The 16,799-nt window shown below is 44.8% G+C and overlaps 1 protein-coding gene across 1 annotated transcript in view; it reads right to left on the bottom strand.

Annotated features, from left to right (window-relative positions):
• Nucleotides 1-2,544: 2,544 nt before the first annotated feature.
• LOC144948364 (glycoprotein-N-acetylgalactosamine 3-beta-galactosyltransferase 1-A-like) overlaps nucleotides 2,545-16,799 on the bottom strand; it is a 33,298-nt gene continuing 19,043 nt past the window's right edge. The window contains exon 3 of the mRNA XM_078877792.1: nucleotides 2,545-2,700. Within this exon, the coding sequence (XP_078733918.1) occupies nucleotides 2,545-2,700 (156 nt within the window). The remainder of the gene's footprint in view (nucleotides 2,701-16,799) is intronic.

The raw sequence follows: 16,799 nt of genomic DNA on the forward strand, positions 1-16,799 counted from the left end.
CACGATGGCAGCAGTAATGTGTTTACGAGCTGAATGCCAACGTCGAGGTTTGCTAGCCAAGAGAGGGCTTCAGGAGAGAGAGTTCGTGCCGTTTTTCTGCTGTTCCTCCTCGGTTAAAGCAGCACAGACCACAGTGGGTTTACTGTATGGTCCAGTAGTTTGGGTTGCATGGCCACGATCGCACGACTGTGGCTTATCTTTCCATTCATGAAGGTAATGTGCTCATCGGCCTCTTGATGTTCTGATATGGTTCATGGTTGCACCAGCAGTGTCTTCGAGGAGGAGGAATGTCAAAGCTAAGAGGTGCGGATGTTTGGGTTTTGAACGTGTGGAGTGTATTTCTGGACGTCTGCGGAAATGCTCGCCGTGGCAGACGACCGCGTGGACTCGTCTTCCGACAGCCTAGCGAACGTTCCGGAACGTAGTCGACGATCCATTCACAGGACGTCGTTGCGTTCTGCTACTGCGGCTGCTGCTGCTACGTATTGAGAAGTCTGCGTTAGTGTTTCCGAGGACAACTTGATGCATTAAAGCGATGGCCGTCCTGTGGTGATTGTCGGCAGGCATTCCACTGATTTGTCTTCGGCAAGTACGGTTGTTTGGTTTGAATTATTTTGTCTTTTGCTGCAGCAAATATTTGCGATTTCAAAGCTGCCAAAATGCTTGCAACACTGAAGTACTTTGCAACATATTCTTAATTAAAAAGATTATCGAGGTTGATGCGTTATTTAGAGCCCTACACCACAAGCGTTTTACAAACAATAGTGCTGCGTAACACACGGTTCTATATGCGTTGGCGCCCATGGATGCAGTGCACTACCAACGTCACAGTAAAACCTCGGTATATACTTAACTAACCTCCCTAAGTGCATGCAAGCGTTGTTCATTTTTCCAAGTTTTATTCCCTGCTTGCTTACCGGCGTCACGTCAGGCAACAATGCTTTTCACATGCTTGCAGAGTGGCGCGACCCCCAGTGAGGGTGGTGCCCACAAGCCCCTCTAAACCCTGAAGGTAGCAGCTACTTTACCTCGCTCACCCACGGGATTGCAGTTTCCCATACGCTGCTATGGTGATGTTCATTGCACGACAGTGAAATATAATTTTGTCATCTCGTGGCTGGAATTTATCTAAATTAGTTCAAAATATGTTTTTAACACAATGGCTTTTTATTATTCCATTGTTGTGACTGGGCTGAGAGCATGGGACGATCACAGGAGGCTGTAAAATCGTATTTTAACCCAGGAGCTCCACAACTTTGGCTCGGCGCTATCACCTCCGAGGTACATCTCTTTAAGAATTATGACAAGTCCTTGATTGCCTTGTACTGTGAGTTATACACTGGGCGTGCTCTTGTCGGTTTTGTACCCGAATCACGATGTCATTTATTCATCCAGAAATGTGTCGGTGAGTCCCAATGCTGTTGTTCAGGAGGGTTTTACATCGTGACATTTGGCAGCTATTCAGGAATGTTGTTTGCATGTTGAAGGAACCTGCGGTGCCCTAAAACCCTCCGCATACCGGGGGACAACACTAAATCGCCTGCAAAGATTGCTTCGTCAACCCACTTGTCACCTTGCAACTCCTGCCAGTTTTGGAGACTCAACAAAATCTCTGCATGATCCACCAACCCTTACCTCCAAACTGCAGGGTGGAGGGGCTGTGTGCCGCCACTCCCTGCTTGGTGTTAACGTAACGTTTGTGCAAGGTCACGGCTCTATACGCCTGCGTGTTTTGTCATTTGGCAGTTTGGTGACTTTCTGATGCCACCGCACAGCAGCAAAAGTTGGATCCCACGCAACCGCCCGCTGCTAACGGGGTCCCCAATTAATGCCCCTGACTGTCCTCTGTGTGTTGAATTGAGGCAGTGAAAGCTACATCCGATAACAATTTTAGTCGTTTGTGAAAATAGTTTTTTCAAAAGTTACTTCGCCGAGCTACAATTTCGCTTTTACCCCACCGCCACAAAACCGATTTTTATTGTTCTGCAGATCTGTATTTAGGGTTTTGTTTGTAGGCTTTCCATCTGGCTGGCAGTGGGGGAATTGGTGTCTCAGTTCAGGTGCCAAGAATTGATTTGTGCTGAGATCTGGTACCGGTACTGTGTTTAACGTTATTGAAGAATACTGCAGTGTTGATAGACCCCATGCTGACTGAGAAACATGTCCGGATTTGGTCTACAGTGGAAAAGGTGACGTCTTAAATCTGTATTTTCAATGTATGCAATCAACGTATGTATGTTGAACTTCTTTTGCACTGTACATAGCCAACCAAGCTAATCATAGGTGTGGGTAAAGGACAACAAACTAAAAAAAGAAGCTCTAAAGAAAGTATTTTTTATGCATGGGTCTCTGTGAGTCTATGGGTGTCTGTGTGAGACTGGGTCTGCATGTGAGTGTATGGGTCTTTGTGTGTATGTATGTTGAACTTCTTTCACATACGTAGCCAACCGTGCTAATCGGAGGTGCGCGGTGGGAAGGAAAACAAACTAAACACACAAAGCAGTTCCGCCGCTTGATCACGGATTACTTTCACATAAAGAGTTATTAATACGAGTCCCACAAATAATCTCTGCGAATGGGCGTGGGGCGATGCTGGTAGCCGTATGGGCGCAGGTGGTAGGCGAAGTACTCGAATGCGTACATCCACTCCGGCGCCATGAAGTGGAACGAGATGGAGAAGTCCGAGCAGCAGTCGGGACCCTGCGAGCCACGGGGGAGGCGCGGCGGAACAAAGTCAACGGCGGTTCTCGCACTGTCAGGGCGCCACGGTGGCTAGGAGATGTTAACTACCTCGCCTGGTATGCATGAGGTCGTGGGTTCAACCCCAACCTTGACACCTGCTGTATATTTTGAGTTTGCGTGTGTATCTCCCCGTGGTCGCGTGTATTTTTCTCAGTTTCTTCCGGTTTTTCTCCATTTAGAATCAACGTGCGTTTAGAGTATTTGGCTACTATACATTTCCACATGGTAAGTCACTTCGTTGAGCTATCGTTTGTGGCCAGGTCGCTTATGAAAAAGAGCTACATAGCTGAGTGGTGCTTACATGTTTAAATACAAAAATCGTCACCTATGAGGTTGTATTTGTGACAAAAAAACGTCATGCAGTAGTGGTATCGTCAATGTACATATTTCCAATTATTTAAACTTTTATTGTCAGAAATAAGAGGAAATAATTAGTCACTTTGGTTTTGTTTTTCCAATATTCTAGTTAATCTTACTTCCAAATAACGTACATTTTCCCTGATTTTGTCTTTCCATGCATCACCGCAGTAGCTATCAACATTGCCCGCGTGAGTATGTCATGACAAATCCAATGCAAATGGAATACTCGACAACTTGGCAAATGAATGATACAAATCCAACCCTCGGATCTATCTCCCAATCTAATCCCCGACCTGCTGAATATCATTCGCTGTCTTCAACGTCCTCCATGGCCTCCCCTCCCCAATGTTCCCCATTCCAACGCTTCCCCTCTTATCAAGCAGAACTCGATGCGAAGTCACTGCTTGCGCCGCTTAGGAACCGCCGCAGGTTTGGTGTCCTCATTGCAGTGGTTATTAAACTATACTGCAGCCTTGCACCCCTTTGATTCTCGATCGTAAAAAAAAATACATTGTGAATAAATACGTAGGGTTTGATGAAACAAAATACAGTCATACCTCGGTATACGACCGCTTTGGAATACGTCGAATTTGGTATACGTCGTGTTTTGACGAGAAAAAAATGTCTTGGGATACGACTTCTTACTAGAACTTGTATGGGTCGCGATGAGTCCCCGTGTACCCGCATATAGCCTAAAATCTGTCCACGACTGAAACAAAGCGCCGCTCCTCAGTGTGCCTGTACAGTAGTTTTAATGGAAGGGGACTCTCCTTCCAAAAAATAACATCTCCTCCTCCCCTTCCTCACCACTATCCTCGTAGGCTACCAACTCCTCTCAATTTTTTTTCTATTTTAAGTTATTTATGCATTTATTTGAATTCATGTATGCATTTTAGTAATAAGTAGTGTCTAAATTATTTTATACAACCCCATTAATGTATAATATGCCATATAAAATATCATTTCTTATACTCTGGAATGGATTATTTCCTTTCCCTTTATTTCTTATGGGAAAAATTCGTTTGGTATACGTCATTTTCAGTATAAGTCCTACCTTCTGGAATGAATTAACGACGTATACCGAGGTACCACTGTAGTTTCGATGATTTACCTTCTAAAAAAAATTGGCATTTCTCGCACCCCCAAAAAGGGCATCTCGCACCCCTATTGGATGCGTGCACCCCAGGTTAAGAACCGCTGACGTAGGGAACCCATCCAGCCGCCGCTTGACCCGCAAGAGTCCGTGCTTGCGCCGTCACTGGTCAACGTATACATGACCGTGACCTGCCTGTCGTTTTCTCGTGCTCATCTGTGTCGGCCACTGATCTGACATTGGCTGCCCGAAGCACCGATCTCAATCTGCCAGACATTAAGGCCACCCAGAATGAAGTTCTCACAACATTGGAATCTTTTTTCAAGTACAGGTAGGAACAACAGTTCCCCCTGCCCACCAGGGATTATTTGTCCGTCTGTCGTGCATAGCCACGCCCTCGATTTGTATTTCATAGAGCGCTTCGGGCGGGCTCAGCACCACATGTAGTGCCGCCCCACGCAACTTGCACGAATGCGCTGTCCAACCAAGTTCCTACCTGCCCACTCCGAAGGAACATGTTCCTAGCACTTCTCTCCCAACCAAAAACAAAAAAACATGATCGTCAACCTTCCACCTAAGCAGTTGGTGCGCACGGACATCCCTAAAAGTATGAGTTGGAACGAACCGAGGTCACAAACCGACACCCAGCGGACCTCGTCATCGCCCTTGGCTGGAGCCTAACTTGACAAGAACGTCTCCGGAGGATGATCGCCAAAGTCAAATCGAGGACAGACACTGTCCACTGGGGAGCAATCGCCCCAGTCCTAAAAGGTGGTGCTTCTCAACCTTGTTGGGCTACTGCTGTACCCCTCCTTGTTAAATTGTGTTTTAACCGAGTGTTAATTATTCATACATGATAAGTAAATGTATGAAAAATGAACATCAATATTTTAACCAATTGTCTATTTTGTGAGGTATCCTAACTATTTAAGTAACTGCAAGGGATTACAAAATTCAATGGACGCTCAGCATGCATGACGCAATTTGTCCACGCGTGTTGGTAACTATTGGAAGCAACTTTGTTGACGATCAGTAAGTTGAGAAAGCTCTTTTATATCGGTCGAGGTTACCATATATATTACAATTTTATTGCAGTTATATTGGCAGATTCATACATGATTATTTATTCAACAATGACTCACGTATTACGTAATTTAATACATCACTTCAAGCCCCCGGTTGAGAAGCACTGCTTTAGATGGCCACATTGTGCATGCCATTGTAGAGTGGCAACGCACAAACTCAACTCTGGATGTGTCGCAAACCATCAGGGGCCTGCCAATCGACGCACAGCAACATGGCTTCCCGTGCCGTCGAACATCGTCGCTCCACGTTTGCGCCAAGAGGCGGCAAAAAGGTAATATGGAAACCCATGTCAAATCCCCCGATTGCCGATTCGTGACGATCTTCGCCGCCCTCATTGCAGTCGCCTAAAATCCCGTCACCATTCTGGTCGCCTAAAATCCCTTAACCATTTATGGTCACCTAAAATCCTGTCACCATTTCTGGTTACCTATAATCCCGTCACCATTTCTGGTCGCCTAAAATCCCGTCACCATTTCTGGTTTCCTAAAATTCCATCACCATTTCTGGTCACAAAATCCTGTCACCATTTCTGGTTGCCTAAATTAAATTAACAATTTCTGCTCGCCTAAAATCCCATCAGCATTTTTGGTCGCCTAAAATCCCATCACCAATTCAGGTCGCCTAAAATCCCATCACCAATTCAGGTTGCCTAAAATCCTGTCACCAATTCAGGTCGCCAAAAAACCCGTGACCATTTCTGCTCGCCTAAATCCCGTAACTATTTCAGGTCGCCTCAAATCCCGTCACCAATTCAGGTCGCCTCAAATCCCAGCACAATTTCTGCTCGCCTTAAATCCCGTAACCATTTTTGGTCGCCTAAAATCCCGTGACCAATTCAGGTCGCCTATAATCCCGTCACCAATTCAGGTCGCCTAAAATCCCGTCACCATTTTTGTCGCCTAAAATCCCGTCACCATTTTTGTTCGCCTAAAATCCCATCACCAATTCAGGTCGCCTAAAATCCCGTCACCAATTCTGGTTGCTCAAAAACCCGTCACCAATTCAGGTCGCCAAAAAACCCGTGACCATTTCAGCTCACCTCAAATCCCGTCACCATTTCTGGTCACAAAATCCTATCACCATTTCTGGATGCCTAAATTCCCGTCACAATTTCTGCTCGCCTAAAATGCCGTCACCATTTCTGCTCTCCTAAAATCCCGTAACCAATTCAGGTCGCCAAAAAACCCGTCACCATTTCTGGTTTAAAATCCTGTCACCATTTCTGGTCTCATAAAATCCCATCACCAATTCTGCTCGCCTAAAATCCTGTAACCATTTCTGGTCGTCTAAAATCCTGTCACCACTTTTTGATCGCCTAAAATCACATCACCAATTCTGGTCGCCTAAAATTCCTTAAATTCAGGTCGCCTCAAATCCCGTCACCAATTCAGGTCGCCTCAAATCCCGTCACAATTTCTGCTTGCCTAAAATCCCGTCACCATTTCTGCTCTCCAAATATCCCGTAACCAATTCAGGCCACCTAAAATTCGGTCACCATTTCTGGTCCCCTAAAATCCCATCACCATTTCTGGTTGTTTAAAATCCTGTCACCATTTCTGGTCTCATAAAATCCCGTCACCAATTCTGCTCGCCTAAAATCCTGTAACCATTTCTGGTGGTCTAAAATCCTGTCACCACTTTATGGTCACATAAAATCCCATCACCATTTCTGGTTGCCTAAAATTCCATCACCCTTTCTGGTCACAAAATCCTGTCACCATTTCTGGTTGCCTAAATTCAATTAACAATTTCTGCTCGCCTAAAATCCCATCAGCATTTTTGGTCGCCTAAAATCCCATCACCAGTTCAGGTCGCCTAAAATCCCGTCACCAATTCAGGTTGCCTAAAATCCTGTCACCAATTCAGGTCGCCAAAAAACCCGTGACCATTTCTGCTCGCCTAAATCCCGAAACTATTTCAGGTCGCCTCAAATCCCGTCACCAATTCAGGTCGCCTCAAATCCCAGCACAATTTCTGCTCGCCTTAAATCCCGTAACCATTTTTGGTCGCCTAAAATCCCGTCACCAATTCAGGTCGCCTATAATCCCGTCACCAATTCAGGTCGCCTAAAATCCCGTCACCATTTTTGTCGCCTAAAATCCCGTCACCATTTTTGTCGCCTAAAATCCCGTCACCATTTTTGGTCGCCTAAAATCCCATCACCAATTCAGGTCGCCTAAAATCCCGTCACCAATTCTGGTTGCCTAAAAACCCATCACCAATTCAGGTCGCCTAAAATCCTGTCACCAATTCAGGTCGCCAAAAAACCCGTGACCATTTCAGCTTACCTCAAATCCCGTCACCATTTCTGGTCACAAAATCCTATCACGATTTCTGGATGCCTAAATTCCCGTCACAATTTCTGCTCGCCTAAAATCCCGTCACCATTTCTGCTCTCCTAAAATCCCGTAACTAATTCAGGTCGCCAAAAAACCCGTCCCCATTTCTGGTTGTTTAAAATCCTGTCACCATTTCTGGTTGTTTAAAATCCTGTCACCATTTCTGGTCTCATAAAATCCCATCACCAATTCTGCTCGCCTAAAATACTGTAACCATTTTTGGTCGTCTAAAATCCTGTCACCACTTTTTGATCGCCTAAAATCCCATCACCAATTCTGGTCGCCTAAAATTCCTTAATTTCTGGTCACCTAAAAATCCCGTCAACAATTCAGGTAGCCTAAAATCTCGTCACCAATTCAGGTCGCCTAAAATCCCGTCGCCATTTTTGGTCGCCTAAAATCCCGTCACCAATTCAGGTTGCCTAAAATCCCATCATCATTTTTGGTCGCCTAAAATCCCGTCACCAATTCAAGTCGCCTAAAATCCCGTCACCAATTCAGGTCGCCTCAAATCCCAGAACAATTTCTGCTCGCCTTAAATCCCGTAACCATTTTTGGTCGCCTAAAATCCCGTCACCATTTTTGATCGCCTAAAATCCCATCAATTCAGGTCGCCTCAAATCCCGTCACCAATTCTGGTTGCCTAAAATCCTGTCACCAATTCAGGTCGCCAAAAAACCCGTGACCATTTCTGCTCGCCTAAATCCTGTCACCATTGCAGCTTGCCTCAAATCCCGTCACCAATTCAGGTCGCCTCAAATCCCGTCACCATTTCAGCTCGCCTCAAATCCCGTCACCATTTCAGGTCGCCTCAAATCCCGTCACCAATTCAGGTCGCCTCAAATCCCGTCACCAATTCAGGTCGCCTCAAATCCCGTCACAATTTCTGCTTGCCTAAAATCCCGTCACCATTTCTGGTCCCCTAAAATCCCATCACCATTTCTGGTTGTTTAAAATCCTGTCACCATTTCTGGTCTCATAAAATCCCATCACCAATTCTGCTCGCCTAAAATCCTGTAACCATTTATGGTGGTCTAAAATCCTGTCGCCACTTTATGGTCACATAAAATCCCATCACCATTTCTAGTTGCCTAAAATCCCATCACCATTTCTGGTTGCCTAAAATTCCATCACCATTTCTGGTCACAAAATCCTGTCACCATTTCTGGTTGCCTAAATTCAATTAACAATTTCTGCTCGCCTAAAATCCGGTCACCATTTTTGGTCGCCTAAAATCCCATCACCAATTCAGGTCGCCTAAAATCCCGTCACCAATTCTGGTTGCTTAAAAACCCGTCATCAATTCAGGTCGCCTAAAATCCTGGCACCAATTCAGGTCGCCAAAAAACCCGTGACCATTTCAGCTCACCTCAAATCCCGTCACCATTTCTGGTCACAAAATCCTATCACCATTTCTGGATGCCTAAATTCCCGTCACAATTTCTGCTCGCCAAAAAACCCGTCACCATTTCTGGTTGTTTAAAATCCTGTCACCATTTCTGGTTTAAAATCCTGTCACCATTTCTGGTCTCATAAAATCCCATCACCAATTCTGCTCGCCTAAAATCCTGTAACCATTTCTGGTCGTCTTAAATCCTGTCACCACTTTTTGATTGCCTAAAATCCCATCACCAATTCTGGTCGCCTAAAATTCCTTAAATTCAGGTCGCCTCAAATCCCGTCACCAATTCAGGTCGCCTCAAATCCCGTCACAATTTCTGCTTGCCTAAAATCCCGTCACCATTTCTGCTCTCCTAATATCCCGTAACCAATTCAGGCCACCTAAAATTCGGTCACCATTTCTGGTCCCCTAAAATCCCATCACCATTTCTGGTTGTTTAAAATCCTGTCACCATTTCTGGTCTCATAAAATCCCGTCACCAATTCTGCTCGCCTAAAATCCTGTAACCATTTCTGGTGGTCTAAAATCCTGTCACCATTTTATGGTCACATAAAATCCCATCACCATTTCTGGTTGCCTAAAATTCCATCACCATTTCTGGTCACAAAATCCTGTCACCATTTCTGGTTGCCTAAATTCAATTAACAATTTCTGCTCGCCTAAAATCCCATCAGCATTTTTGGTCGCCTAAAATTCCATCACCAGTTCAGGTCGCCTAAAATCCTGTCACCAATTCAGGTCACCAAAAAACCCGTGACCATTTCTGCTCGCCTAAATCCCGAAACTATTTCAGGTCGCCTCAAATCCCGTCACCAATTCAGGTCGCCTCAAATCCCAGCACAATTTCTGCTCGCCTTAAATCCCGTAACCATTTTTGGTCGCCTAAAATCCCGTCACCAATTCAGGTCGCCTATAATCCCGTCACCAATTCAGGTCGCCTAAAATCCCGTCACCATTTTTGTCGCCTAAAATCCCGTCACCATTTTTGGTCGCCTAAAATCCCATCACCAATTCAGGTCGCCTAAAATCCCGTCACCAATTCTGGTTGCCTAAAAACCCGTCACCAATTCAGGTCGCCTAAAATCCTGTCACCAATTCAGGTCGCCAAAAAACCCGTGACCATTTCAGCTCACCTCAAATCCCGTCACCATTTCTGGTCACAAAATCCTATCACCATTTCTGGATGCCTAAATTCCCGTCACAATCTCTGCTCGCCTAAAATCCCGTCACCATTTCTGCTCTCCTAAAATCCCGTAACTAATTCAGGTCGCCAAAAAACCCATCACCATTTCTGGTTGTTTAAAATCCTGTCACCATTTCTGGTTGTTTAAAATCCTGTCACCATTTCTGGTCTCATAAAATCCCATCACCAATTCTGCTCGCCTAAAATCCTGTAACCATTTCTGGTCGTCTAAAATCCTGTCACCACTTTTTGATCGCCTAAAATCCCATCACCAATTCTGGTCGCCTAAAATTCCTTAATTTCTGGTCACCTAAAAATCCCGTCAACAATTCAGGTAGCCTAAAATCTCGTCACCAATTCAGGTCGCCTAAAATCCCGTCGCCATTTTTGGTCGCCTAAAATCCCGTCACCAATTCAGGTTGCCTAAAATCCCATCATCATTTTTGGTCGCCTAAAATCCCGTCACCAATTCAAGTCGCCTAAAATCCCGTCACCAATTCAGGTCGCCTCAAATCCCAGAACAATTTCTGCTCGCCTTAAATCCCGTAACCATTTTTGGTCGCCTAAAATCCCGTCACCATTTTTGATCGCCTAAAATCCCATCAATTCAGGTCGCCTCAAATCCCGTCACCAATTCTGGTTGCCTAAAATCCTGTCACCAATTCAGGTCGCCAAAAAACCCGTGACCATTTCTGCTCGCCTAAATCCTGTCACCATTTCAGCTTGCCTCAAATCCCGTCACCAATTCAGGTCGCCTCAAATCCCGTCACCATTTCAGCTCGCCTCAAATCCCGTCACCATTTCAGGTCGCCTCAAATCCCGTCACCAATTTAGGTCGCCTCAAATCCCGTCACCAATTCAGGTCGCCTCAAATCCCGTCACAATTTCTGCTTGCCTAAAATCCCGTCACCATTTCTGCTCTCCTAAAATCCCGTAACCAATTCAGGCCACCTAAAATTCGGTTACCATTTCTGGTCCCCTAAAATCCCATCACCATTTCTGGTTGTTTAAAATCCTGTCACCATTTCTGGTCTCATAAAATCCCATCACCAATTCTGCTCGCCTAAAATCCTGTAACCATTTATGGTGGTCTAAAATCCTGTCACCACTTTATGGTCACATAAAATCCCATCACCATTTCTAGTTGCCTAAAATCCCATCACCATTTCTGGTTGCCTAAAATTCCATCACCATTTCTGGTCACAAAATCCTGTCACCATTTCTGGTTGCCTAAATTCAATTAACAATTTCTGCTCGCCTAAAATCCGGTCACCATTTTTGGTCGCATAAAATCCCATCACCAATTCAGGTCGCCTAAAATCCCGTCACCAATTCTGGTTGCTTAAAAACCCGTCACCAATTCAGGTCGCCTAAAATCCTGTCACCAATTCAGGTCGCCAAAAAACCCGTGACCATTTCAGCTCACCTCAAATCCCGTCACCATTTCTGGTCACAATCCTATCACCATTTCTGGATGCCTAAATTCCCGTCACAATTTCTGCTCGCCTAAAATCCCGTCACCATTTCTGCTCTCCTAAAATCACGTAACCAATTCAGGTCTCCAAAAACCCGTCACCATTTCTGGTTGTTTAAAATCCTGTCACCATTTCTGGTTTAAAATTTTGTCACCATTTCTGGTCTCATAAAATCCCATCACCAATTCTGCTCGCCTAAAATCCTGTAACCATTTCTGGTCGTCTAAAATCCTGTCACCACTTTTTGATCGCCTAAAATCCCATCACCAATTCTGGTCGCCTAAAATTCCTTAAATTCAGGTCGCCTCAAATCCCGTCACCAATTCAGGTCGCCTCAAATCCCGTCACAATTTCTGCTCTCCTAAAATCCCGTAACCAATTCAGGCCACCTAAAATTCGGTCACCATTTCTGGTCCCCTAAAATCCCATCACCATTTCTGGTTGTTTAAAATCCTGTCACCATTTCTGGTCTCATAAAATCCCGTCACCAATTCTGCTCGCCTAAAATCCTGTAACCATTTCTGGTGGTCTAAAATCCTGTCACCACTTTATGGTCACATAAAATCCCATCACCATTTCTGGTTGCCTAAAATTCCATCACCATTTCTGGTCACAACATCCTGTCACCATTTCTGGTTGCCTAAATTCAATAAACAATTTCTGCTCGCCTAAAATCCCATCAGCATTTTTGGTCGCCTAAAATCCTGTCACCAGTTCAGGTCGCCTAAAATCCCGTCACCAATTCAGGTTGCCTAAAATCCTGTCACCAATTCAGGTCGCCAAAAAACCCGTGACCATTTCAGGTCGCCTCAAATCCCGTCACCAATTCAGGTCGCCTCAAATCCCGTCACCAATTCAGGTCGCCTCAAATCCCGTCACAATTTCTGCTTGCCTAAAATCCCGTCACCATTTCTGCTCTCCTAAAATCCCGTAACCAATTCAGGCCACCTAAAATTCGGTCACCATTTCTGGTCCCCTAAAATCCCATCACCATTTCTGGTTGTTTAAAATCCTGTCAACATTTCTGGTCTCATAAAATCCCATCACAAATTCTGCTCACCTAAAATCCTGTAACCATTTATGGTGGTCTAAAATCCTGTCACCACTTTATGGTCACATAAAATCCCATCACCATTTCTAGTTGCCTAAAATCCCATCACCATTTCTGGTTGCCTAAAATCCCATCACCATTTCTAGTTGCCTCAAATCCCAGCACAATTTCTGCTCGCCTTAAATCCCGTAACCATTTTTGGTCGCCTAAAATCCCATCACCAATTCAGGTCGCCTAAAATCCCGTCACCAATTCAGGTCGCCTAAAATCCTGTCACCAATTCAGGTCGCCAAAAAACCCGTGACCATTTCAGCTCACCTCAAATCCCGTCACCATTTCTGGTCACAAAATCCTATCACCATTTCTGGATGCCTAAATTCCCGTCACAATTTCTGCTCGCCTAAAATGCCGTCACCATTTCTGCTCTCCTAAAATCCCGTAACCAATTCAGGTCTCCAAAAACCCGTCACCATTTCTGGTTGTTTAAAATCCTGTCACCATTTCTGGTTTAAAATCCTGTCACCATTTCTGGTCTCATAAAATCCCATCACCAATTCTGCTCGCCTAAAATCCTGTAACCATTTCTGGTCGTCTAAAATCCTGTCACCACTTTTTGATCGCCTAAAATCCCATCACCAATTCTGGTCGCCTAAAATTCCTTAAATTCAGGTCGCCTCAAATCCCGTCATCAATTCAGGTCGCCTCAAATCCCGTCACAATTTCTGCTCTCCTAAAATCCCGTAACCAATTCAGGCCACCTAAAATTCGGTCACCATTTCTGGTCCCCTAAAATCCCATCACCATTTCTGGTTGTTTAAAATCCTGTCACCATTTCTGGTCTCATAAAATCCCGTCACCAATTCTGCTCGCCTAAAATCCTGTAACCATTTCTGGTGGTCTAAAATCCTGTCACCACTTTATGGTCACATAAAATCCCATCACCATTTCTGGTTGCCTAAAATTCCATCACCATTTCTGGTCACAAAATCCTGTCACCATTTCTGGTTGCCTAAATTCAATAAACAATTTCTGCTCGCCTAAAATCCCATCAGCATTTTTGGTCGCCTAAAATCCTGTCACCAGTTCAGGTCGCCTAAAATCCTGTCACCAGTTCAGGTCGCCTAAAATCCCGTCACCAATTCAGGTTGCCTAAAATCCTGTCACCAATTCAGGTCGCCAAAAAACCCGTGACCATTTCAGGTCGCCTCAAATCCCGTCACCAATTCAGGTCGCCTCAAATCCCGTCACCAATTCAGGTCGCCTCAAATCCCGTCACAATTTCTGCTTGCCTAAAATCCCGTCACCATTTCTGCTCTCCTAAAATCCCGTAACCAATTCAGGCCACCTAAAATTCGGTCACCATTTCTGGTCCCCTAAAATCCCATCACCATTTCTGGTTGTTTAAAATCCTGTCAACATTTCTGGTCTCATAAAATCCCATCACAAATTCTGCTCACCTAAAATCCTGTAACCATTTATGGTGGTCTAAAATCCTGTCACCACTTTATGGTCACATAAAATCCCATCACCATTTCTAGTTGCCTAAAATCCCATCACCATTTCTGGTTGCCTAAAATCCCATCACCATTTCTAGTTGCCTCAAATCCCAGCACAATTTCTGCTCGCCTTAAATCCCGTAACCATTTTTGGTCGCCTAAAATCCCATCACCAATTCAGGTCGCCTAAAATCCCGTCACCAATTCAGGTCGCCTAAAATCCTGTCACCAATTCAGGTCGCCAAAAAACCCGTGACCATTTCAGCTCGCCTCAAATCCCGTCACCATTTCTGGTCACAAAATCCTATCACCATTTCTGGATGCCTAAATTCCCGTCAATTTCTGCTCGCCTAAAATCCCGTCACCATTTCTGCTCTCCTAAAATCCCGTAACCAATTCAGGTCGCCAAAAAACCTGTCACCATTTCTGGTTGTTTAAAATCCTGTCACCAATTCAAGTCGCCTAAAATCCCGTCACCAATTCAGGTCGCCTCAAATCCCAGAACAATTTCTGCTCGCCTTAAATCCCGTAACCATTTTTGGTCGCCTAAAATCCCGTCACCATTTTTGATCGCCTAAAATCCCATCAATGCAGGTCGCCTCAAATCCCGTCACCAATTCTGGTTGCCTAAAATCCTGTCACCAATTCAGGTCGCCAAAAAACCCGTGACCATTTCTGCTCGCCTAAATCCTGTCACCATTTCAGCTTGCCTCAAATCCCGTCACCAATTCAGGTCGCCTCAAATCCCGTCACCATTTCAGCTCGCCTCAAATCCCGTCACCATTTCAGGTCGCCTCAAATCCCGTCACCAATTCAGGTCGCCTCAAATCCCGTCACCAATTCAGGTCGCCTAAAATCCCGTCACAATTTCTGCTTGCCTAAAATCCCGTCACCATTTCTGCTCTCCTAAAATCCCGTAACCAATTCAGGCCACCTAAAATTCGGTCACCATTTCTGGTCCCCTAAAATCCCATCACCATTTCTGGTTGTTTAAAATCCTGTCACCATTTCTGGTCTCATAAAATCCCATCACCAATTCTGCTCGCCTAAAATCCTGTAACCATTTATGGTGGTCTAAAATCCTGTCACCACTTTATGGTCACATAAAATCCCATCACCATTTCTAGTTGCCTAAAATCCCATCACCATTTCTGGTTGCCTAAAATTCCATCACCATTTCTGGTCACAAAATCCTGTCACCATTTCTGGTTGCCTAAATTCAATTAACAATTTCTGCTCGCCTAAAATCCGGTCACCATTTTTGGTAGCCTAAAATCCCATCGCCAATTCAGGTCGCCTAAAATCCCGTCACCAATTCAGGTTGCCTAAAATCCTGTCACCAATTCAGGTCGCCAAAAAACCCGTGACCATTTCTGCTCGCCTAAATCCTGTAACCATTTCAGCTCGCCTCGAATCCCGTCACCAATTCTGCTCGCCTAAAATCCTGTAACCATTTCTGGTGGTCTAAAATCCTGTCACCACTTTATGGTCACATAAAATCCCATCACCATTTCTGGTTGCCTAAAATTCCATCACCATTTCTGGTCACAAAATCCTGTCACCATTTCTGGTTGCCTAAATTCAATAAACAATTTCTGCTCGCCTAAAATCCCATCAGCATTTTTGGTCGCCTAAAATCCTGTCACCAGTTCAGGTCGCCTAAAATCCTGTCACCAGTTCAGGTCGCCTAAAATCCCGTCACCAATTCAGGTTGCCTAAAATCCTGTCACCAATTCAGGTCGCCAAAAAACCCGTGACCATTTCAGGTCGCCTCAAATCCCGTCACCAATTCAGGTCGCCTCAAATCCCGTCACCAATTCAGGTCGCCTCAAATCCCGTCACAATTTCTGCTTGCCTAAAATCCCGTCACCATTTCTGCTCTCCTAAAATCCCGTAACCAATTCAGGCCACCTAAAATTCGGTCACCATTTCTGGTCCCCTAAAATCCCATCACCATTTCTGGTTGTTTAAAATCCTGTCAACATTTCTGGTCTCATAAAATCCCATCACAAATTCTGCTCACCTAAAATCCTGTAACCATTTATGGTGGTCTAAAATCCTGTCACCACTTTATGGTCACATAAAATCCCATCACCATTTCTAGTTGCCTAAAATCCCATCACCATTTCTGGTTGCCTAAAATCCCATCACCATTTCTAGTTGCCTCAAATCCCAGCACAATTTCTGCTCGCCTTAAATCCCGTAACCATTTTTGGTCGCCTAAAATCCCATCACCAATTCAGGTCGCCTAAAATCCCGTCACCAATTCAGGTCGCCTAAAATCCTGTCACCAATTCAGGTCGCCAAAAAACCCGTGACCATTTCAGCTCGCCTCAAATCCCGTCACCATTTCTGGTCACAAAATCCTATCACCATTTCTGGATGCCTAAATTCCCGTCAATTTCTGCTCGCCTAAAATCCCGTCACCATTTCTGCTCTCCTAAAATCCCGTAACCAATTCAGGTCGCCAAAAAACCTGTCACCATTTCTGGTTGTTTAAAATCCTGTCACCAATTCAAGTCGCCTAAAATCCCGTCACCAATTCAGGTCGCCTCAAATCCCAGAACAATTT

The sequence above is a fragment of the Lampetra fluviatilis genome, chromosome 49 (assembly GCF_964198595.1).
Source record: "Lampetra fluviatilis chromosome 49, kcLamFluv1.1, whole genome shotgun sequence".
In the NCBI taxonomy this organism is placed as follows: Eukaryota; Metazoa; Chordata; class Hyperoartia; order Petromyzontiformes; family Petromyzontidae; genus Lampetra; species Lampetra fluviatilis.